This window comes from Berghia stephanieae, chromosome 1 (assembly GCF_034508935.2).
Source record: "Berghia stephanieae isolate SIO BIC M18660-M18661 chromosome 1, UCSD_Bste_1.3, whole genome shotgun sequence".
NCBI lineage: Eukaryota > Metazoa > Mollusca > Gastropoda > Nudibranchia > Aeolidiidae > Berghia > Berghia stephanieae.
The window spans coordinates 82,572,730-82,598,185 of NC_088360.1; the positions used below are offsets into that span (position 1 = coordinate 82,572,730).

Below are 25,456 nucleotides of genomic sequence, written 5' to 3' on the forward strand. Positions count from 1 at the left end.
CTTCTTCTTCTTCTTCTTCTTCTTCTTCTTCTTCTTCTCCTTCTTCTTCTTCTTCTTCTTCTTCTTCTTCTTCTTCTTCTTCTTCTTCTTCTTCTTCTTCTTCTTCTTCTTCTTCTTCTTCTTCTTCTTCTTCTTCTTCTTCTTCTTCTTCTCTCTCTTTCTCTCTCTCTCTCTCTCTCTCTCTCTCTCTCTCTCTCTCTCTCTCTCTCTCCCTCCCTCTCGTTCTCCCACCTCCCTCTCTATATCTCTCATATACAGATATACTCTTATAAGACACACATACACTTAGCTATAAGCATGAACATACGCAGCCCTCTCTCTCTCTCTCTCTCTCTCTCTCTCTCTCTCTCTCTCTCTCTCTCTCTCTCTCTCTCTCTCTCTCTTTCTTTCTCTCTCTCTCACTTACTCACACACATACACGCACAAAAAAAATGTCTCCTTATTAGTTGCTGAATTACAAGTTAAAATGAAGGCATGGTGACATTATTGCTATTGATCCTAACTCGTGGTTTACATAAAACGTATTTCTTTCTTTTCTTTTCTTTTTTTCCACCAAGGGTTATTTTGGTTGCCACCTGTTACAGCTAGAGACTGTGGAAATAAAAAAGAACTTACTACTTCCTCGGTGTGTCCTTCCAACGAATGCACAAGTTCCCCGCTGCTACAGCTCCAAATGTTGACCACTCCATCAGCGCCACCGCTCACAATTTTGTCCGAGTCAAACTGGACACAACTTACAACTGAGAAAGCATAATGAAATATATTATAGTTATTTCTTTGTGATCAGCCAGCTGTCTCCTGCGATGCACTGCGGCTGACGAATGGATTATTTCAGTCAGTCTTCCCTTATAACAAACTCTCTGGACAGTTTTCCCTAAAAGCCTACAAGAATGATTAAATTGTCACAGTGAACAGTTTATTTTAGTGACCTGAAAAAAAAATGTCTGGACCGACGTGCACTTATTTACAGGTCTGATAACCCAAATTGTTATAGTCTCTTGTTCTGATGGAAATACTCTCAAACCAACGGAAAATGGTGTCCATTACAACAATGTTAAAACAAGCCTATAATTACGTCGATTCACGTCAATCTGAACACATAAACCATTCAGATTATTAGCAGTGTTTAATTAATTAAAATTTTGCCAAAATACTGAAGACCTCACTTTGCAAGTAAATATAAAAATAACATTAGAACAATCTGGATTGGATGAAAAGAATAACGATATTTTTCAAAATCTATGAAAATATTACAATTTTCCACGCAAAACTTCAGAATTTAAAAAAAAAAACAAAAAACAATAACAACATTGGGTCAATCAAATAGTATGAGCCTAACATCAAAAGACGCAGCCCTTCTCTTCTTCGTCTTCATTTAAACCATCTGGTTCAAATCCAAAAGACTGAACCACTTCACGCACCGAAGGCTTTCTAATGGTTTGACCTCAGTTATCAGGGCAGTCTCAATCGATATTATAGAATTAAGTTTTTTAAACACACACATTCACACACACACAACAACAACAACAACAATAACAAAAATACGCACACGTACCAACACATAGAAATGCACATGCACACCCTTTACGAACACATAAACACACCAAATGTTATGAGCCTAGCATGAACAAGCACATAGACTGAAAGAATTAATTCCATGCAAACATTTAATGCTGTGAACATACAAACATTAACCAGTTTACTCGCGCAACGTCCCGATCTGAGAGTTCTTGCCATTTAAATTGATTGATACTTGAAGGACGAGTTTTCTGGCCAAATTTAAATACGTAATATTTCCAGAATACGGCGGTTAACTGGTTAAATATGTGACCTATCGCCTCAAACTGGTATTGTGTCAGAGTAAAGCTATGCCAATAGGGAAATTCAATGTTTAAACGACTAGAAATGAAAATTTCTGTACTTTTGAAGTTTAATAATCTGAAATATTTGAAGAGGTGAATTTCAAAACCTGCTATCGCACCCAGATAAAAAATGAGTTAACGATCTTAAGCTTTCTATTGGACTCCTTACAATGACCAGAGACAATTTGAAGTTTCAAAACACTCAGGGATTGACAAGTATAAGACAAGTATTTTAAAATAAATTACAACAAATGGCAGTTTTTTTTTCTAAATGATGAAAAGTCGACTCAACAAGTCACCTCCTCACTTATTCTCAACATAAATTTAAAATCATATAAATTTGACGTATGTTTCCTAGTTTAGACTACAATTTATTCAATTTTCAACTTCTACTTCACTCCGATCGACAACACCATTCTGAGACAGACAGTCACATAATCTGTAAAAGTCGCATATGCTATACACACACTTTACAGTATGCTTGATAAAACAATGTAGGATTACAAAACTAAAATAACTTAGCGACATATTATGACAAAATTATGTAAAACATACCAAAAGATGTGCAATCCCTTACAGTTTTGTTTGGTGTTAATTTTACATGTTATTTGACTTTAATATTAACAACAGCTCAGTAAGTAAAAGTAGATTACTGCTTTTTGTATTTTACATGAATATTGGACACAAATTTGAGAAAATTTGAACGTAAAAATAATAAATGCGATCTGAGTTTTTTAAAAAGTGATTCCTTAACTGTATGGTCATTTCCTAGAAACTGTAACTGAAATAACTGAAATAGACTGGAATGCTAAACAGAACACATATTTGGATTATTTCCTATCATTTGATACATTATTAATTTGTTCCATTGCGTTAATTGGTTGACAAGCTGTCTAAATTGATAATCCTACATTTTGTTTTGGCAAACACCCTATACTAGAATAGATGGGTGAAAAATATTAAATATTTATGTGGAGAAAAAAGGTAGTTTTGGAATAGCATGCCCATGAAATGATCAGTGTTTTAATCAGAGATGAGGAACTCTTCCCATAACATTGGCTAAAATGTGAGTATATGCATTTCAATCCTTAGAATGCCTAGAGTAGAAGAAAATGTAGATATGGAATAACCTAGTAAGCATTGTATGTAAAAGTGACTTTCTTGGAGCTAGACGAGAAAAAGGTGAGATTAGTTTTAAATTGTTGATTTCAATACGTCAAAAATAATTAGTTTTATAGAAACTAGAAAGGGTTTCCGATATAAAGAGCGGGTAAAACGTGATTATTATGATGCGACACAAGATTTATGAGATATAATAATATGATGGTGATGTAGCAAACGTTTGTGTTATAAATTGATGCAAGATGCTTACATTTCTACGTCGGAGCATTGCAAAGTAGTGCCACACTTGCCTGCATCAAAAGGGCAATTGGACCAAACCCAGTTGATTGATCGGGTACACTTTAATTTTGTCACTCTACAGGTTCTAATTTGGCACTAACCTGCAGCATCCCGTCCCTTGAGCATGACAAAGTGTATTATGGAATTATGCTATCTTGATGAGTTCAACAATAATTTATCAAGAAAAATAAAGCATTGTGGTAAGTACTTGAAAGATATTGCATTTGCAATTTATAATAATGTATATTTGTGACCAATCGTCTTAACAGGGTATTATGTCAGGATAAGCCTGATGCTTACAATTCTATTCTAAGCTATCTTTTTAATGAGCTAAAATAAATACCTCCATTGAGGAGATTGAGTTTTGTTTCTTTAAATTTCCAAATAGTTACTTTCTTAAAACAGATCATTTTGACTTTGGCACTCAATCTTCTTTATTTAGTTCACTGCAAAATTATTCCAGATTGATGCGATGGGTCATGATTTCCTTTATATAAAAAGTGCAAATTCTCCCTGTAAGTATTTTATGCTAATTGTTTTTCTTCCTTTGACACAAGAGATACAATTGTGAGTATACAACGGTTTTCGTTACCCACTAGTCATCTATGGATAAGTATATTTTCATTACATGAAACGATGTCTGTAAATGTTATATCCCAAGCTATATGAGATAATGTAATAATGTGTTAATGTATAAAGGTATCTAAGTGATAAAGTCCTATTTTCATCTTTAAATAAGGAAGCAAGTCCAGGCAAGCAGTCCTTCAATATGCATGTATAACATTGGGATTGTAGTAACAAGCCTTCAGATTCAAATTTCATCCAGATACAGCTAGCGTCACTGAACATAATTCTTACCCATTGAATATAACTTTTATTTAACACAAAGTACAAAATAGCACATTGATATTGAACACACTGAATCGATGAGAAAAATTATCCCCTTCACCCCCCCCCCCCCCCCCCCTTCCCCAATCACACACACACCTCTTCAAGTTCATAAAGAATTACATTTTGATATAAAGAACTATTTTTTCTCTGCCTGAGGTCTTTGTTTAAATATATGTTCCACTGTAGACCCCTATAATACAACAACAACAACAACAACAAAAATACTCCTCAGACCCCCTCCTCCCAAATATTTTTTTGAAAGGGTGTAAAATTAAAACTTGACTAGAAGTTCCATAATTGATGTCCGCTTACCTTCCGTGTGGCCCTCCAAATGATGTACACACCTGCCGGTGTCCAAGTCCCATAAGACTAGAGTTTTGTCCCAAGATCCACTCACAGCATGCTTACCGTACACTGAAAGGCACTGCAATGGTAATGTAATAAGACAGTCTCAATAAAGGACAGAATGCTCTCTGAAATCCAATGAGACCAAAATCAAATCCAAGTAAAGAAATATAGAAATAAGGTCAGAATGTGCATCCATTGTTTAATTCTCCTGTGACTGTAGACGCGTATTGTTTATGTATCTATACAAATCTATACCTATCTTAAAATTTTAAAAGATCATGATCTTGAGGTAGACAGACAGACCAAATGCAGACACATATATTGATAAATAGATAGATAGATAGATAAATAGATAGATAGATAAATAAATAGATAGATAGACAGATAGATAGATGGATAGGTAGATAGGTAGGTATAGTTAGGTAGGTAGGTAGATTGGTAGGTAGGTAGATAGATAGATAAGTAGGTAGATAAATAGATAGGTAGGCAGGTAGATGGATAGATAGATAGATATATAGATATATAGACAGACAGACAGACAGATAGATAGATAGATAGATAGATAGATAGATAGATAGATAGATAGATAGATAGATAGATAGATAGATAGATAGATAGATAGATAGATAGATAGATAGATAGATAGATAGATAGATAGATAAATAAATAGAGAGAGAGAGAGAGAGAGAGAGAGAGAGAGAGAGAGAGAGAGAGAGAGAGAGAGAGAGAGAGAGAATCATTACTTACCTCAATCTCATCTGTATGCATCCTCATTATAAAAATCAATTCTTTTAGAACAAGTGACCAGACTCGTATTGACCTATGAATGACAAAAGGGAAAGAATTTATGTAATTGCTTTAAAAACATGTCTTGATTTTTCTGTTTATTTCCCTTACTCTTTTCTATTATCTATCAGTATTGTACAGTATAGTTGTAGTATTCAACTGGATTTTATCTAACAGGGCATCTGTGGCATGGTAATGTAATAGATATATCTCTTGATTCACAGTAACTCGTACAAATATCTGTGATTATAGCTCTGCACCGACACCCGACACTTTTAGGACAATAAAGATATTACGTTTTTTTATTCTTATTACATCGTAATAATGGAATAATAATAATGACGACGACGACGATGATGATGATGATGATGATGATGATGATGATGATGATGATGATGATGATGATGATGATGATGATGATGATGATGATGATTATGATGATGATGATGATGATGATGATGATTGATGATGCTCCAATTGACAAACCTATCAGTTCCTCCACTGACCACAAGGTTGCCCACTACCTGTATGTGGTCCACACTTCCTCCATGACCTATGAATGTAAGCACCAGTTTGCCAGTGGATATGTCAATGATACGAATAACTCCATCTCCGCAACCTGTGATCACTTGGTTACCCTTTTCGAACATGGGTCAAGGGGGTAATTAAATTTAAGTGGGAGATAGAAAGAAAAATATATCTCAAAATCAAATATAAGTTATAACTGAGAACCTTTATTTTATTATTATTTTAATAGAAAAAAATGACAAATACAGTAGATCCCAGATTCATTGAGCTAAGACCCATTCAGAGCCCAACATGAGGTGGAAAACAATAAACTTGTTTTCTACTAGTTGCTTTCTACTCTAAATGTAGAGGGAAAAATAATGTGAGTAATCGTGACTCATATATAAGGGGACAATACATGACAAACAACGAGTCGTCCCTTAGCCATTGTCAGAAGATGCACAAGACACGTGTGTTGTCCATAAGATTCAAATTTACTCGCTTTATTTTTCATCTCGATTGGTCATTTTGGCACCTCTAGTACTGATAATGTAACATGAATAATGGCATATTGAACAGATAAAATGAGCAATGACCTCCAGTCTTGCTGGTTTATTTAAATAAGAATTCACTTTACAATAAAATGAGAATTTGATTTTTTTTTCTGTCAATTTGGCTTGAAATGTTAGGTTTAAATTTTTTTGAGAGGAAAACATTTACGTCCTCAATTCCAACTAAATAGGATGTTAAAAGTGATAATGTGTAAAGGACCGACATCTGAACATGCAAGCTAACTGAGCAAACAGTTCAATGATCGAAATATTTGAAGATTAAAAAACAAACAAACTGAAAGTGTGTCTGAAATAAGAGTAAACGTAATTGTACACCCTGCTTGAAAATGTCTTGGAAAAATGCACGTAAATTTCCGTTATAAAAGCCTCACAAAAATTAAATCAGATTCCTTCTCTCTATGAATTGGTCACAAAATAGAATGTTCAGTTCTCCAGAATTTTTAAAACGCTCTTAAAGAACCCAAAACTTAAGCCTAAGCTGATTTCTGTTTCTGCAGTAACAATTGCTTGCCATCCTTAAGATAAGACACTAACATTTTGCAAAGTACTTTTGCAATTACCCAATCACTTCTTAGTGGACAGAGAAACCCCCCCCCCCCCCCCCGCCCTTTCTTCCAGCATCTACTAAAATAAAAAAGTGGACTAGTGTAAGTGAATCAAATGCTCTACAAATTGAACTTCCGGGCACGCTGGCCCTTGCTATAATAATGACAACAATTAGATGACATGTTCCATTTCTTTATTACATGGAACTACAAGGATTTGATTGCTTTCATCAAAGGCTAGCATCTGCACCCTAAAATACCACCTGAAAAGGTGTACATTATAAAGTACCAGACAAAGCAGAGGAAAAGAATACGACAAAGATCAGTCTTTCTCGACTAGATTTCAAACCTCAAATTGGATGGACATACATGACATGGACTGTGACAGTGTATCATATATACATTTTTTAGATGTTTATCTTCTCTCTTATGTATTCAAACATACCACAATTTTGACCGCTGTAATTCCATCTGAATGACCTCCAACTTTTCGTCGACACTCACATGTTGTTAAATCCCAAATCCTCAATGCTTTGTCTTCGCTACCACTAATCAGAGTGTTACCTGGAACAATTTGACGACAGTAAAAACAACTCTAAAAATACAAAATTAAGGTCAAAGTGATTTAACTTTCCAAATTTGCATCATTAAAATGTTTCTATATAGGCATTCTTTAACAGAGGTCTCTGCCACTTAAAAATATATAAAAGTCAAAGGGTTTGCACCTTATATGAAAAGTAAATCTTCCTGCTGAACACAGGAACAAGGAATAATTTTCAGACTTCAAACTTAATTCTTTTTTGATAAGTACTTTTTTCTTTTTGCTTACTTTTCCTCATTAAAAAAAAGTGTTCTATAAGGATATTTACCAAGACAATCAAAAGCATTGACTTTGTCCATGTGTGCCCTCATTATAGGCCCAACTGTGTATCTGCCTTTCCTCCAATTTGTTTTCAAATGGCCCAGCCTTAGGAAGATATGTTTCCATGTGCATAGTGGGGACAGTCGGGTATCTTTCGCAACTGTTAATACCGAAATTAAAATATCTCATACGATGTAATTCAAATCTTGCATATCAAAATGAATTACATATTACTCATGAAACAAACAATAGCAATTGCTTGCTATCATTTTGATAGGACGATAGTCTATCGTAAAGTACTTTCTGCCAGGTCTAACAGACCCAGCTCATTAGGGGAAAAGTAACACCAAAAAAAAAAGAAAGAGAAGAAAGAATATGACATTTTTAGGGAGAGATGGTTGATGGAACCTCCAAATGAAAATCAGTGAAACTTAAGAAAACGCTCAATAGATGAGACATTTACAGTGGGTCATGATTATCCTGTTTGAGTAGATTTGAGAAGGAGTAAGATCTAATGCAAAACTTTCCAAAGTATGGTAGCTAGATTTGATTAGTGACGAAATAAAAATTATTGTGCCTCTGTCCAAAGACAATACACTATGAAAAATAACATACTTTGTGTGTTTATGGGAGTTGCAATTGACACGTTTCTAAAATAAATCCTATAATTAAATCAATCTACAGAGTCCCAACATAAGAAAATAGAGATGGATGGTAAAGTCACTTGTCACCTATTTTTCGTGTACGCGGAAAAGTTACAGTCGATACTGATGCACATGAAATATGTTAAATGTGTCTCTGATTACCAAAATGTCAAACCCTAAAGTGCCATTTTCACTGAGAAAGGAAAAAGTTCAGTATCATTGGAAATACAAGAGAAATAGTTGGTTCCTGACTTGCAAAATTTTATGGTTAAACATTCTATTGGGATAAAGCACCACAACATTGACATCACGAGGCTCGTGAATTTCTTACACAATTCTTCCACATTCGACGAGGTGGAAGGGATGCTTACATACAAACCTCCACCGAGGGATCACGAGATCTTAAACAATAAGGTTGAATTTTAAATATTGAATTGTGGCTGCTGTTCAGCCACAGACAGCAGTTATACTCGAGAAAGTATGACAAATTTCAACCAGACTTTATACATTATTGAATTGACATGAGTTTGTAATTTAATTTTTTGCAGAATTTAAAAAATTTTGTTTGTTTGTTTATTTATTGTTCATTATTTTCTGGACAGAGAAGTATTATTGGAAAACAATTGCATTCCGTTTGATGAAACTAGAAGAACATTGATTTAATGTTTGACTCATTTTTATATATTTTCAATGGCCTGTGAAAGTGAATGAGTCATTTTGTATCAATGTAACTGACAGAAAATAAAAATGATATTAAATCAATAGTGGTTATTGAATCGTTTTCAATTTAGTATAAAAGGGAATTATTTGCAAACTTCAAAATACATACACACACAAAATAATGTATCTCAACACATCAAATTGCAATTTACGCCATTCTGGCCATAAATATAAAACAGCAAAAAGGTCATAACTGTAGTCATCAAATGTCAGCTATCAGTTGTCTACCAATACTACTCATTTAATTACCACGAAGGTCAAATACAGGAGAGTTTCCTGACACGTTCGTTCTGGAAGGATAGAGAGATTCTTCTTTTAGTATGTTGTTATTCACCCCATATTTCAACCATCCAAGCTTCATGCAGAAATGCAACCTGAAATCAAGATTGAATTTTTTTTTAATCAACAGAGCATTTCAACAGTTATGATCACTTAACAATTATCATTAAGTTGTCCAACATGCCACGTCTAACACAATTTCAATTTCAAACAGTATAAGTCACTTAAGCAATTTTTAGGGGCCTTGCCATATCAAAAAATTAAAACATCAATCACAGCGAATGATCCGATATTCATTAACATCTGAGTTGAGTGGGGTAACGTGCAAAACATAATGGTATGACAGGAGTTAAACAATCGTTATCACTTAATGTGTCAAAATTGTAAGAAAAGTTGAATCAAGACAAAGATTCAAATGACTGTTTCATCAGAAAAAAGGGGCCGGCCGAGCTTTGAGGTATTGTAGCTATCTAAACAACTATCTAATGCAAGGAAAAGCAAATGAAAATGTAAATCAATCATATCATAATATTCTTTGTGAAGCATTTTGTTGAATTCTGTAAACGAATAAAACAATAGATGAATATATATATATTATATATATATATATATATATATATATATATATATATATATGTGTGTGTGTGTGTGTGTGTGTGTGTGTGTGTGTGTGTGTGTGTGTGTATGTGTTTGTGTGTATCTATTTACATCGAAATTATTTTCAAAATTGTATAGCAGATATAAATCTGGCACTGAAATCTAAAAAGGTTAAAATTTGACATAGAAGATAGAAGAATTTTGATATAGATAAAGTACGTAAGTGAGAGATTACAGAAACAACTTGGCTTTGCACATCCATCCATTTTACTTGTTATCATTATAAAATATTGACGTTATGCATTTAGAGAAAATGCTCACACATTCGCCAGTCTGATATAATGTAGGTACCGACACACAAAACTATGTGAACGTTTGTAGTCTGATTGATGGAGTTTATTGAGAACTACTAAAAATGGCTGCCTAAAAACAATCAAAGAGCTGAGTGACGTCTATTTCATTCCTTCTATAATATGATAAAAATCAAATCTAACTTAATTTCATTTTTAAAGAATTGGTCACTCACCACAGGTTATTAGCATTTCCAAATTCTCTCCATCGCCTACAAACGCCCTGAAAAATTGCTAAGTCTTTGGCAATCAGTAGTTTTAAGATTTGCTCCACAATTTCTGCTGGTAGAATTAAGGTAAAGTCATACTCCATTGAAATGTCTGAAAATATCAATTTAAAAAAAAATCAAAAATTAAATATTACTGCTTGAAAAAAGAGAAGATAAATCGATTCTATTAGGCGAGCAAGAAAAATGTACAAAGAAAAATGTACAAATTACACGAGAGCTTATGGTCACTGCCAACTCTAGTCTAGATAATAATAAACCACCTCTTCTTGTCAAGAGGTGTTGGAGTTGGTTATTATTAGGACGAGTAGAGCCCCGGGTGGTGATGGGGGGGGGGGGGTAGCAAACATTAAATGACAAAAATAAGTAAAGATTTACACATAAATTTTCGAGAAAAAAAGGCTTCCCGACTACATTTCTATCTAGATATTTCTACTGGCATCAAAAGTAAGAATCGGGAGGTACCTGGATACCTGGATACCTCTGTATAGAGCTTTTAGACTTGGTGTAGTCTCCTTCGCTCCTCCTCATCTATTAATGATTGGACCAATTTTTATAATTGAACTTGTTTCCTAGGGTGTTGCTTATCTCCAACTCTGCTTTGAATTTATTCAAATTTTTTGCTGATACTGTGGTTTCTTGTAGTTTATTCCAGTTATTTACAATTCTAGATGAAAAAAAGTTCCTTCTTTCATTTGTTTTAAAACGTTCTTTTTTCAGTTTCTTGCTGTTTCCTCGTGTCTGAATGTTCTTGTTTGGTTTAAGGAATCCTGCCTCTACCCTGTCTATTCCCTTTACTATTTTATATGTTTGGATCATATCTCCCCTTCTTCTCCTGTAATCTAAGGTCGGGAGATTTAATTCTTTCAATCTCTCACAGTATGTTTTGTCTTTCAGGTGTGTGATAAGTTTTGTTGCTCTCCTTTGCACTCTTTCCAAACAGTCTTTGTCTCCCTCAAACTTCGGATACCATATGCAGTTAGCATATTCCAGCTTTGATCTAACCATAGTCTTGTAGATGGTAGTCATGTGTTTTGTTTTCAGATTCTTGAAATTTCTTTTCACTATTCCGAGTGTTTTACTAGCCTTAGATTGAACATCTTTAATTTGCTTCTTGAAGTTTAGCTTCCTATCAATAAATACTCCTAGGTCTTTTTCCCCATTGGATTTCTGCAGGGGTTTTTCTTTCATTATATAGTTTGCTTCTCTGTTGTTTTTTCCTAGGTGAAGAACTGCACATTTATCTACATTGAACTCCATCTGCCATATTTCGGACCATTCTTCAAGCTTTTTCAAATCTTGTTGTAAGGTGTTTCTTTCTTCTTCTGTATTAGCTACTCCATAGAGCTTAGTATCATCGGCAAAGATTTTACATTTAGATGATAGATTGTCTGGCAAGTCATTGATATAAATCAGGAAGAGAACTGGTCCCAGTACACTTCCTTGTGGAACTCCACTTGTTACCAGTCTCTCTGTTGATGCTGTTCCATTCACTATCACTTTTTGTCTTCTATCTTTGAGGAAATCTCGGACCCATTTGACTGTCTGATCATTAATTTGATACTGTTCCAATTTCCTGATTAGGCGCCAGTGTGGAACTTTGTCAAATGCCTTTCTGAAGTCGAGGTATATGACATCTAAATTGTTGCCTAATTCCAGGTCTCTCGTCCAGTCATCCATTGTTTCAAGTAGGTTTGTTACTGTAGACCTTCCCGCCATGAAACCATGTTGATCTTTGCTGAATAGTTTGTTCTTGGTCATATGATCAACCATTTCTTCTCTAATCAGCTGTTCCATGAGCTTGCAGACGACAGATGTCAGGCTCACTGGTCTGTAGTTTTCTGGATTTTTTCTGTCTCCCTTCTTGAATATGGCTGTGATGTTAGCTTCTTTCCATTCCCTTGGTAGTCTTCCTTCTTTCATCGACTGGTTAAATATCTTGGTTAGGGGTTCTACTAGCTGCTCTGCTAAGTTTTTTAGGATGTAAGGATGAAGTTTGTCAGGTCCAGGTGATTTACTCTCCTTTAGGTTTTGTAGTCTCTTCATTACTCTCTCTTCAGTAATCGGCCATTGTGTAGTATCTATATTACTTGTTTTAGCAATATCTGGCAAGTTTTTCTGGTTCTCCACTGTAAAGACACTTGCAAAGAAGAGATTTAGCACCTCTGCCTTGTCTTCATCTTCAGATGCCCAAGTGCCATCTTCTTTTTTTATGTCACAGGTTCCCTGTCTTGTCTTCATTTTACTGTTTACATAACTCCAGAATACTTTAGGATTTTCTTTCGTTTCCTCTGCTATCTTGTTCTCATACTTTTGATGCGCTTGTCGGACTATTTTAGTAGTTGCGTTTCTCACTCTTTTGTATTTGTCCCAATCCTCTTCCTTTTTGCTTCTAGAGTATCTTCTATTTACTGCCTTCTTCTTCCGTAATGCCCCTCTCACTTCCTGCGTCATCCAAGGTTGATTTCTTCTCCCAACCCGGTTCCCTCTGCTTTTCGGGATGTTTTTCTCGAAGCATTGGTTAAGTACTCTGGTAAATCTACTCCAGTTGTTTCCTACGGTGTCCTCGATTAGTATTTCCTCCCATTTTATATGCCCCAGTTCCTCTTTCATACTCTCTAGATCAGCCTTCCTATATCTGAGTGTCAGTTTTTCATCTACAGTCTCTGATGTCGCCCTCAGTTTTAGGAATATGGTCGCGTGGTCGCTTTTTCCCAGTGGGTGGCTCAGTCTTAAGTCGATTATGTCATTTTCTTCCTCCATCAATATCAAGTCCAATACGTTGGGCTTTTGGTTTTTTCTCTGTCTCGTGGGTTCTTTTATTATCTGTTGTAGGTAGCAATCTTCAATGGTTTCTATGAAACTTTCCTCCAGGCTTCCCTCTTTTGGTTCGTCCATCCCTTTCCACTCCAGTTCCGGCATGTTGAAGTCTCCCATAATAATTATCTCTGAATGCTTTTTTTGTGATGCTCTCCTTATCATCTCCAACATTCTCTCATTATTTTCTCCTGTGCTATTTGGGCTCCGATAAATCACTCCTACTAGTATCTGACTTTGTCCAGTTACTCCAATCGAGCACCAAGCGCTCTCCCTAAAGTCGTGATCTGTGAGTTCCTCTATGGGGTTAACCTTGAGGTTCTCTCTCACCAATAAGTATACTCCTCTGCCGGAAGTTTCAAAATCTCTGCTAGCTATTATAGTGTATCCCTCAATACCTAACTCTGCTATGGTTGGGTGTGTTGTTGCATTCTTTGGCTTAGCTTCTGTTATTGCTATTACATCTGGATCTTCTTCTTCTGCCATAGCCTTTAGCTCCTCTCTCTTATTCATCACACTGTCTGCGTTCGTGTACATGAACTTCAGGGTATTTTTCATATTCACGTGCTGCCCCTCCTTATCATTTACTGGTACTTCTCTTTTTTGAATTTTCTTGTTGTCTTCGAGTCCTTGCTCAGAAACATTTTGGGCAATTGGACTGACACGTTTCCAATATAGTCATTCCTCATCCCAATCCCAGTCATTTCCTCCAACATCGCTGTCTCTCTTTCTTATTTGTTCACTAAACTTCTCCCTGAAAATGACCCTTTTCTTATATATGACTACATCTTCCCCTGCTTCTCGTCTTCTCTTCAGCTCCTCTCTTAACTCCTTGGCCTGCTCTCTTTGCATAATTGTTTGGTCTGCTCCAATATACACCTTTTGTAAGCATTCCCGTTTATGGTCTTTCAACTGTTTGCTGTTCCTAAGAGCAGTGTTACGCTGATCCGTTGACATCAGACTTATTTTCATGGGTCTTGGTCTATCTTCTCTTCTGCCCAATCTGATCACTTGCTCTATAGGGTTGAGGCTGTCTTTGTTTCCATGAACCTGCAACTCTTTGAGTACCATTTGGGCTTTTCTTATATCTTCCTTGTTGTCGCCATCTTTAGCTTCTGGTATGCCATACATAATTACATTTTTCACCCTCTTAGCCCTTTCATTTCTCTCCTCTTCTAGTTCCAGGTTCTTTTTCACCATTGCCTGCTTCTTCTCCTCAGTTTCATTGATTTTCCTCATTTCATTTATATCTTGTCTTACTCTATCTGACTTTTCTTCTGTACTTCTCTTGAGTCTCTCCTTAATCTCACTCGCCTCAGACATAGGGTAGGCCTCTATCTCATCCTTTGCTGTTGATTTCACTATTTCTATCATCTCCTCTGTGAATTCACCTTTTTGAATGATATTCACACTTTTATCTACGTCTTCTACTTTTTTCCTGAGTTTATCTACTTCCTTTTCAAGCTGCATGAAATTGCCCAAGAACTTTGAGGCCACTTTGTTGCAGGACTTAGAGCAGTAGTAATGCAGCAGCGGACATTCTTTTTCTGAGTCTTTCTTCAACAGTTGATAGGTGTCATCATCTATCTTTTCACACAAAGTATGAAACCACTGGTCACAGAGCTCGCACTGTAAGCATTTCTCAATCTCTTTGCATACATATTCACATTTTCCGCAAGTCTCAGTCTCAGCTTTTGCTTTTGCCTTATTTGTACCCATCGGTGCAGGGCTTTCTTTCCTACTACTGCCACTACTAGTACTGGCACTGCCAGATCTACTTTTCCTACTACTGCTGTTTAAGCTCATCTTCTTACTTGTTAAATGACCAGATCTATCTAAGTCTTAGCTGTACTGTATCACTGTATCTTGTTGTTCACTCCAATCTGATAAGTATCTAACTAATCTCAACTAGATATCTCAAGTACACACACAAGCCGGAATCCTCTCGAAGGCAGAAATTACATAAATCCAATTCGAAAATGAACAAGTTTTGATGTCCGATATTTCATTCAAGTTTTGTGTTTCTGGTGAGGGGAGCGAGAAGATTCAATATCAATATTGAATAATAATATTGAGTACTATTGTCACTGCCTAAATATTTCTAGAATTTAGATCAAGAAGATTGAATCAGGAGAGAAATGTAAACACGGCCTAATTATTTTTTTATTTACAAATAGATTTCGTTAGTATTCTAATTTTGTGAATTTCTTGGGCTTGACTTAGCGCTTGACCAAGGAGCCGGTCTATGGTGAGATGAGAGCTTACTCAACTGAATTTATGATTTAGTGCAACTGAACTGAAAACTGAAAATGCAAACGACGTTTTAAATTCAACTTATCCTCTTATTGCTACCACTTCCAGTGATATTGACACTGTCATTGCATTTTAACGAGGTGATTCAGTTTCATTTCGTTTTCATAATGCAACCTACCAACAACTTCTATAGAAATTTAAAAATAAATTTTATATTAAAATGTCGTTGATCATCGTGAAGAATGGATTAAGAAGAGGCAGCTTTTTTTTCGGTTGGCATTTATAGCTCACTCTCTAACTTAAATCAATATAACAATTCAACGCATCTCCTTGATAAGCTTAGGTAACTACTGACGCTGACTGCGTCATAAAAAGAGGGAGAGAGTTAATTGCTCTTTACGGGACTGTACAAAGAGAAAAAATAGGAAACATTATTTTCTTTATGCATCCGTAGTTTATATTTGTAATTTTAATATCTGGGATAGTTTTGAAATAATTATTTTAGAAAAATAGTCATATCAGATATAGCGAAGCAATGGTCTTAATATTTCTTAAAGGAAGTGGTCTTTGTAGAAGCGCCCACTTATTGGGAAAACAACGCAGTATCTGAATCTACTTATCTCAGTTGAAAAAAAGGAACAAAATTTAAAAAAACAAAAAACAAAGTAGATAAAAATGGAAATAGTATACTACAATTGCCCTCTTCTAGACAATTTTTTCTTTTCTTTCTTTTTACCTACTCCGGGAGAGAGAGAGAGAGAGAGAGAGAGAGAGAGAGAGAGAGAGAGAGAGAGAGAGAGAGAGAGAGAGAGAGAGAGAGAGAGAGAGAGAGAGAGAGAGAGAGAGAGAGAGAGAGAGAGAGAGAGAGTATATACCACTTTTCTCTGTATGGAAACACAACACTATGTTATTTACAAAAGTTCTTTCCCTTGATATAAACGTTTTTCAACAACTAGTGCTGGGATTACCCGCCCAAATCATTACCCGGGTAATACCCGGGTAGTGGTCGGATTACCCGGGTACCCGCGGGTACCCGTGGCGGGAGTGACTTTTTGACCAAAAAAAATGTTTTTGTGAAGGGGGGGGGGGGGGGGGGGGGGGGGGGGGCTTTATTATTCATTAAATTTTTTTATGTTTTTTATTCTTTAATTTTTTTTTTAGTCATTTATTATTTATTATTTATCACAACAAATGAAACGAAAGTAAGAAACAAGGATAATTAATTACAATGAAACCAAAATAAATAAATTTTAAAAATAACTGAGATTCCTTTAATAGATAAGAACTAGTATAGTCTTAATCTGTTGATTCCAAAATTGAATCAAATGTGTGTTAACAAATAAAACAAAAAAATCAATGTAATTGAAAAATAAAAGAGGAAAATCTTTTGAAAAAAGGTCATGTGAATGTAAATATGTAAGATCAAAATTGTATTACATCCAATTATCACTCAGTTCGGGTTCCATTTGTTGAAGCGGGTACCCGCTACCCGTCCCTTTTACTCGAGTACCCGGTTTAACTTTATTACCCGCGAGTACCCGCGGGTACCCGGGTACCCGCCCAGCACTTTCAACAACATAACTTCGTCAACAATCAGTTCAATCAGCAATTATTGTTTTATTTAGGTACTTAAGAGGATTCTTCACTTTTCTCAAGAATGACAAAGACAATGTTGTAATTGAATGCTGACACAAATAGAGTAAACCCAGTTTATTTCGGATCGTGAAGGTAAATGAAGTTAAAGTTTCGTGGTTCAATTGTCAAGTCAATCTAAAATAAAACAAAACAACAAACTGTTGCATTTGACTTTGATTGGGCTGGCCATCAGATAGCAGCCGATAGGCTAGGGAAGTCAGTGACCATCAGCCCCATCAATAACTTTGTGAGCTTAAATTCCATGTACGCCTAATATGTGTTAGTATATTCGTATAAATAAAACCATGTTTCCGATTAGACGTAATCTGTTCTACTATAAGCAGTCAGGAAAGAGTTTGATTTTGATTTTGAAAATGACAAACAACTTGGACTTGTGACGTGAAAAGTAAAGAAGATTTATAAAAGATGGATATCTGTGATGACACTGAATGTGCTAAAAGTTTCACCAGTGAAATCACAAACCGTAACAGCAAAGAAATGGACAGGATTTGCCAGAGATGTAATCTTTCTGGAACAGAGAGTCCCATTCTGCTTTTTCAAATCAATGATGACGAAGCCTTGTTGATGTGTCAAAATATCAATTGTACATTTATGTCTTCTGTATTTTGGAAAAACTTAATTGTCTCAAGAAATGTTTCAGAACTGTGCACAGGGAAAATTCGAAATAGGACAGTTGTAAGGGGACATACTGTGTCAAGTAAACAAAGAAGCAACTCTGGCTCAATTTCAATGAAATTAAAATCAAGGCCAAGGGACCGCCCATTGTCAAAATTGGTCGGATCAGCCTTGGAAGATATACATTCAACTGGTCGTTACTGTGGACATTCTTCCAACTTTTCTTCATTTAAGATAATTGATAGTGACATTAATGATTTCAATGTAGATTGATTTTTGTCAGAATTGGAATTATTGGATTTGGATTAAATGAAGTTCATTTAATGTAAAGGAAATTACACGATCACCAATAATGATCTTTTTTTTAAACGTTTGTTTTATGATTTATCAAAATGCCGACCAAGACAAAAATGATGTATAAAAAAATTGTGATTTAAATTCATTTCTGTTTGCAAATGTAAATTATTGATTTTGCTTTTTATTTAGTGCAAAATTACACTTCCTGTCATGAATAATTGATTTTATTTTCCTGATATTGTTTTTTAATTATAAAAATAAATATTGTAAATTATATTTCTGATATTTGTGGTTCGATTTTGTCATTCCTCTATCAGTGATATTTTAATCAAGCATAGTTGTCCATTCACAAAACGTAGGGTGAATAACGGGAATGACGCAGTGTTTCCCATCAATAAAACTTGCATGAAAAATCTTCTCCTGCATCTCTTTGATAATGGGTCAGCAGATGTGGCATATTATATCTAGAAAACATTTTTGCTTAGTTTGGTTTATTAATTATAAAAATCCTAGTTATGATTGACATGTTAGCTGCAATGACTGTGTCTGGACATTCTTTGAGTCTTCATTCAAAACTGCATTGACTTTTTGAATACCATCATCACAAGAAGTACCTTGGCAAAGTTTCATCTTCCATGTCGTTTCTTTCCTCTAAAGTCTTTAATCCACATTCTTAATGTGTAAATTGAGAGACCTGTTTCCCCAAGGGCATTCTGCGTGTTTCAAAAGCAGACTTCCTTAAAAGCTCAGAGAACCTGATCACCACACAGATTTCATGTTATGAAAAATATTCTGTCATAATTTTTGGGATATTTTTGTCTGTCATGTTTCTATCAGTGGCAAACAACATTCAAAATATATTCTTGAGTGACTCAATGGTTTGTTGAGAAATTTTCTAGGGGAAACTCCAAAAGAGTTGCTGTTGATTTGTATCAAATGTCAGTGTCATGGATATAGTAATAATGATTTTATAGATTTATAGAAAACATGTACTGACATAATACCAGTTTGATACTGTCAGTTACATTCGTTAAATTTCACAACAATAATCATATTTAAGTTGTTGTGTTATTCCGTTAGGTTTGTTTTTTTTTTCTATTTCAGAGATAAACCATGGCAGACGATTCGGTATTTGAAGAGGCTCCAATAACTCTAGCTCCAATCAGGAATGTCAGCCGGTCTCCATCCCCTACCCTCATCTACCCATTGCCGTATGCAAAGAAGAAAATGGCTCAGGAGGAAGATCCTAGTTTACCTGATTCTGCATTAGGTATAAAAAATTCTTTACTGTTTTTTTGTTTTTTTTTTTGGAGTGGGGGGGGGGGGGTTGTTTTCCAGAGTAAAATCTGTATTTAATCATCGTGCAGTGGATGACTTTAACTCTCTTTACATGAACGCCAATGTTTGCTTTCCATATAAGTTGGATTAGAGAGTAAAGGTAAGTGTTGAATTGTCCTGAAACTGATGCAAGCTCCTTTCAACTCCTGACATTATAGATGTCTAAATTTTTTTCTTCTCTTTCCTTCAAATCTCCTTTTCTTTTTTTTTTCTTTCATTTTTTAAATCTCATACACTGCTTTATGCAAGCAACGATTGGTTGATATAACCAGGATAATTGTTTGTGTGTGTGTGATTTGCATGTGTCATGTGCCATAGGGGACACGATGACAGAATGGATATGGCATTGCATTCCTCCTGGAGATCTGGGTTTGAGCTCAATTGTCGGCATTTAATTTTTTTCCTTGGACAAGAAATGTAGTTCCCATCCCATTGCTCACTTTGTGGTGCTGCACTGCGGCTGACTCCTGGGTTATCTTAGTTTTCTCAAGATAGACCAGAAAGAAAAAGAGTAATTGAGGGAATTTTATTTTATTTATCTATATATTATTTTACAGATCAACAAATATATAAACTCAAATTCTACAGCATCCTTCTTCATGTGTTTCTTTTATATTAAAAATAAAATGGTTTAGTCATGATAGTGTGCTTGAAATGGACATTTTAAAAATCGCGATTTTAAAGAAAAACAAAAATACAAGAATAGACATAAAAGAAAGGTACATACAATTTATGAAGAGAAAATCTTTAATAATTACTGATGTCTAGTTGTTGAATACTACGTAGGCAATACAACCCCCTTAGGATTTTCATTTTTGGATAGACCCGTCTACTTTCAATCAATTACTTTTATTTTTACACAACACAGGGACATCTATAATGGATGACACATCTGGCACGAAAGGTGTCTTTGTTTTCAACCCACCTGATGTAGTGCTAGACAGGTCTCAAAACAGCATAGGCGGAGCTAACAGTTCCGTTTGTCGTAGCTTCTCTAGGTCACCTGATGGCAGGAGGATGAGGCGTATGAGATCAAGATCTTCAAGAGAGGAATCGTCTGGCACATCGCCACTATTACCTTCAGAGGAAACGTCCACGCCAAAGAGGTCACCCATGGTTGTCACGGATCTTGATCAAGTAATTCAATTACTGGGGTTTTTTTTTAGATTACTTCTAAGTACTTTTTGTTATTCTCCCTTGTTTTTCATTTTTTTCATTTTCACAGCAGATACAGGCAAACCTGTGTTCCTGTACACCTGTGTATGGTAGACTGTGTACAAAGGGCACTCAACATTCTGGCATTCATTTTTTCTATTTTTTTCTCATGTACAAATAGGACATTTGACAGGACTGACAGTGGACACTATATCTGACCGCAAGGCACACTCAGTCTGAAAATTTACCAGCCATTGTCATGATTTACATGCCCTGAACTACTGTCACTAGTTCCAAAACACTCATCCTTTTGTTAGGCTCTCAAAGATGGAAGGGCAACAAGTATGTCTTGTGAAGTCAAAGTGACACTTTGATAGTGACTGCTTGTCATAATAATTTTATCGACCCCCATTTGATTGTTAGCTCGATTGCTAATGTAGCCAATAAATTAAGGTGGATATACAATTTATTTGGGTTTTTTTAAAAGTGTTTTTATGTGTTCTGATTTTTATTTTTAAAAAGTGATAATTTTTAAATGCTGATTTTATCCACATTTGATTATCACACTGATGCCATCTTTGGATAATGTTTTCCTTGAATGTTAATATCACTTATGCTAGATATTATCTTTCAAGTAAAGTTAAATAAGCTTTCGTAATTTAGTCATGTTCATTGCAATGAACTTGAGCATTTAGATAGACAAATATCCACTAAACATGCTCAAAGCGCTTTACATCGGGGTCCCTAGCCAACGGCAACACTTTAACATGTAAGATTGGACATGACGCCTGTTAGGCAGTATTTCAATTTTTTTGGACAGATACAATGCTGTTAACAACCAGGTACTATTTTGCACCTCAGTAAGTTGAGTAAATAGCCTTTTCCAAGAACTCAACCATGCACGGGTCAGGGAAGGACTGGAACTCTGGACCTTCTGAGCCAAAGACGAGAGTCATACCACAAGACCACAAAGACACAAATTTCTAGCCGCTTGTACAATATTTTGATAACCTCAAAGGGGCATTATACCTGGGAGGAATTTTGCAAGTTTCCATCTCTGGTGTTATGAGGAAAATATGTGCAATATATCCTTCCATTCGATCATCTGACCTCAATTAAGATTCTACATCTAGATCAAAGCAGCACACATACTGTTTTCTTTACTCATTTCTCATTTACTCTCTAGGCCATGGCTCAAATGGATGAGATGAAACTTCGTTCCATTTTTGGTCAATCTCCCAAAGAAGACCTCTTCCATACCTCCATCAGTCCAAAAACGTCAGTTGGCAGCGACAAAATTGATGAGGATGTGGATGAAACAAACATCGATGATGAGCCTCAAAGTGTCAAGATAATGTCTTCTTTGAGACAGAAGGTGAATGTTGTAGAAAGTTTGCCTTTGATTTTCTTTCCATCCTCAAAAAAAAAAAGTTTCAAAAGACTTTTAGTTTGCTGTTGACGACATTATAATATATTCAAATTTTTAAGGATGTTACAAAGGTTAAGAGAAGATAAAGTCATTAAATTTGATCTAATATTTCTGACTTAAGCATCAAAAGTACTATAAATTGATAAGGATTAGTATTACAGATGATAAAAGGAGGTAATTTTCAACAAGTTTATTACCTGAAAGTAAAATTACACAGAGACCTTATGATTTGATGTGTTCTTGAGATATAGTTAACCATTAAAGCCTTGTGATCTTTTATAATTTATTGTATGACTTTCTATCGTGCTGAGCTCTCAATTGTCGGAAGAATTTTTAAATTGTTTGAGTTAATTTAACAAGTAAAAAGGGGGGGAGGGGAGGGGGGGGGGGTTGTTCTTTCAGTTATACCAGCATCCAAAATGTTCTTGATCAACGTCCAGTTTAAAGCATATGCAATAGCATAATATTTTTAATTTGCTTTTTATTTGTATCAACACATAAGTCAATTGAAAACACACTGGCTTATGACCCACCTCCCACCCCCAAGACGTCACACAGTGGCACTGGAAGGAGGCGCCAGTTAAGCAATGACAAGCAGTCAGCTCCTGCCATCAGCTTTCAGGATGCTATCAAATGGCCGAGCTTATTGCAGGATGAGCTTAGATTCATTAATGGAAAGGAATTTGATGGTGAGGAGGATATTTATATGCAATAAATATAATGGTTTCTTTGTTTTGTGGGGGTCTTGACAGCTCAATTGGTAGAGCACTCGTCTAACTATGTCAATCCTATGTGCAATGTTGACATATTTTATGCCTGCCCCCCCCCCCCCCCCCCCTTCAGTCCACCCAACAGTAGTGATTGGGTAGCTGCGTCTGTTAGATCCAGCAGAAAGCACTTTGCAGTAGACTAGCTTCCAATCCAGAGAGTAGCAAGCAATTGCTAATACTACTGTCCATTTAATGCTACAGAATATGGTGATAAATTCTGGCTCCATGGGCCCATGGACTATTCTTATTTTGTATTTTATTTAACTCAAAGTACCTATAGCTTTTAGATTGTTATCACATTGAAACTAAAATAAAAGTTTCTGGCATTTAAAACTGTCTCTGAGAGACTTTGGCGGCTTTTGTGTATGGACATATTATAGTTAGGTTGTCATTAAAATGTATTTCTGATTTGTCATATATCTTGTTGGTTCTGTCTTACTATGGGTGTCTGAAATGAAGAATGTCACAGGCACTAATGAATTCTACATCTTCCTGCCAAATTTGTTACCTACTGCCATCCTTTACTTGGCTTCTTTATGACTTTAACAGTGTTCGAAATGCCGTTTAATTTTTAAAAATACAGTTCCAGTTAGTTGAAGAGACACTTTGATCAGCCAGATTTAACACTTAAGTGAAAGGGATATCTTGTCAATGAAAGTCTAACTCGAAATATGATCCATATTTCATTCATGTTCTTTATACCAAATATCCTTAGTTTCTTTACACATACTGGTAAAAAAGTATTCCATGAACTGATGTCGTTATACCTCTCCAGCTCTTATTCATGACCTATAGCATTGATTGATTATAAACTGTCACATTTTAAAATTAAAATATGGACAGCTACTTAATTATTCAATGGAAGTATTGAATTATGCTGCATAAAGGCATTTGCTTTGATTAAGAAGTAGAGGAGAAATCTTAGTCTGAAATATCATTATTTCTATCGACTCCTATTAATGTAGGTACACATTCACTCTCAAACTTTTTACACCGTGAGCATAGAGTTAAATCATTACATGAACTGCGTTATAATGTCATTAAATAATTCTGTTTTGTTTTTGTTTTTTACAGGGGGGGGGGGGGGGGGTGGAGGGTTCTGCGACGCCAATGGTTATCCTTTTTTAAAATGTTTAAAATGTTGAGTTAAAGTGGAATAGTGTTTGAAAAAGTAATCATCAAAATTATTGGTCACAAAATTGTATGTCTTGAAAGAATTTGGTTTGCCTTTTGAATGGGTGAATGAATTTGCATTGTTGTTCAAAACAGTTGTAACATTCAATTTTTTATATTTTTAAGTTATGCAGGGAAAAGGCTTCAGTGATGGCACATTTAAGCGATCTTTCCTCTTTTTCTTATGATTCAAAGGTTTAAAGTGAAATGAAATAGCCACCACTTTTCTTTTTTTTTTAAACCCAAACAAAAAATCTATAAACAGAAAACAAATTTGCACTGCTGACAGAAATTGCTTGTTCTGTCTGTCGCAGGAGAGACATTGGCCAATTGGTTGTTATGTCCCTTTGACTCAAGTCACTACTTGCATGCCATCCTGACAAGGCACGACCTGCGTAACGTAATGGCTCAAGTGTGTACTCATCTTCTTGCCGCTGGTGTGTTGGTGGATGCAGACAGGAAATATGTGGGGGATGTCTTCAAGGTGAGTACACTTTTATATTTCATCTATCCTTAATGCATATTCTAACTTAGTAATTTAAATGACAAGGACTGAAATGTTATGGGATGTATTTTTATAAGGGCTTATTTATGGAAAGAATTTAACTCAGACAAACTGTTGAATGCAGTTTTCAAGTTGAATTGAAATGTATTTAAATTATCGTGATCATTTTATTTTTTTTAATGCTTTAGATTTATTTCAGGAAATTTATCCTTTGTTTTATAGGATAATGGAGCCAATCTAATTGCCTTTAATCTATAAATGTAAACTCATTTGTTTTGTTTTTTATTTTAGACTTTATATTATTTTTTAAAACTTAATTGCTTTTACACACATTTTAAAGGCTGCCTTATTTGGATAGAAAAAGTGAGTTATTTTTTTTTTTTTTTTTACTTTCCTGTTTACTGCAATTTTCCACGAACATGCATCTCATGTGTCTTTCTGCATATCACTTACTGGTATTCCCGTCTACCTCCATTCACCCCCCAATCTTCCACCTGGCATATTCCCTATGATTTTTTTTGAGAATGATTATTGCTCTTTTTTAAAAAATGATAATTCATTATGGAATGACTGCAACTCATCTTTCTTCTATAGTATTCATGTGTTTCATTAAAAAATATTTTTTAGGTATAATGATTACGTTTATGTTTTGAAATTATACACAGTGCCAATTTTTAATTTAACGAATAATTATTTAGTTTTCCAATTTAATGAATCAAAGCACTTTCAGACTTTTCTGAAATGACTACTTTAGTTCAAGTAAATTAGACCTGTGCTATCATAACTTTAAAAAACTTAGCCAAGTGCATTTTTTTTTTTTGCATCTTGGATCGGGACAGAGGGAATGTCATAGTTAT

The 25,456-nt window shown here is 35.2% G+C and overlaps 2 protein-coding genes across 4 annotated transcripts in view; one reads left to right on the forward strand and one right to left on the reverse strand.

Moving 5' to 3' along the window:
• Positions 1-15,994, reverse strand: part of LOC144959133 (uncharacterized) — a 47,668-nt gene extending 31,674 nt beyond the window's left edge. Inside the window, exons 1-9 of one of the 2 annotated variants that reach the window (XM_078891624.1) lie at positions 15,840-15,994; positions 10,541-10,730; positions 9,388-9,512; positions 7,782-7,934; positions 7,358-7,476; positions 5,775-5,926; positions 5,250-5,322; positions 4,467-4,578; positions 616-740 (exon numbers count right to left, since the gene is read on the reverse strand). In XM_078891624.1, coding sequence (XP_078747750.1) covers positions 616-740; positions 4,467-4,578; positions 5,250-5,322; positions 5,775-5,926; positions 7,358-7,476; positions 7,782-7,934; positions 9,388-9,512; positions 10,541-10,677 — 996 coding nt within the window. In that variant the 5' untranslated portion in view covers positions 10,678-10,730; positions 15,840-15,994. The remainder of the gene's footprint in view (positions 1-615; positions 741-4,466; positions 4,579-5,249; positions 5,323-5,774; positions 5,927-7,357; positions 7,477-7,781; positions 7,935-9,387; positions 9,513-10,540; positions 10,731-15,839) is intronic. The other variant, XM_078891616.1, reaches the window with a different exon arrangement.
• A 1,217-nt stretch (positions 15,995-17,211) lies between these two features.
• LOC144959144 (uncharacterized) overlaps positions 17,212-25,456 on the forward strand; it is a 94,354-nt gene continuing 86,109 nt past the window's right edge. For both annotated transcript variants that reach the window (XM_078891632.1, XM_078891641.1), the window contains exons 1-6: positions 17,212-17,389; positions 19,334-19,499; positions 20,436-20,704; positions 21,909-22,097; positions 22,654-22,840; positions 24,409-24,578. In XM_078891632.1, the coding sequence (XP_078747758.1) occupies positions 19,343-19,499; positions 20,436-20,704; positions 21,909-22,097; positions 22,654-22,840; positions 24,409-24,578 (972 nt within the window). In that variant the 5' untranslated portion in view covers positions 17,212-17,389; positions 19,334-19,342. The remainder of the gene's footprint in view (positions 17,390-19,333; positions 19,500-20,435; positions 20,705-21,908; positions 22,098-22,653; positions 22,841-24,408; positions 24,579-25,456) is intronic.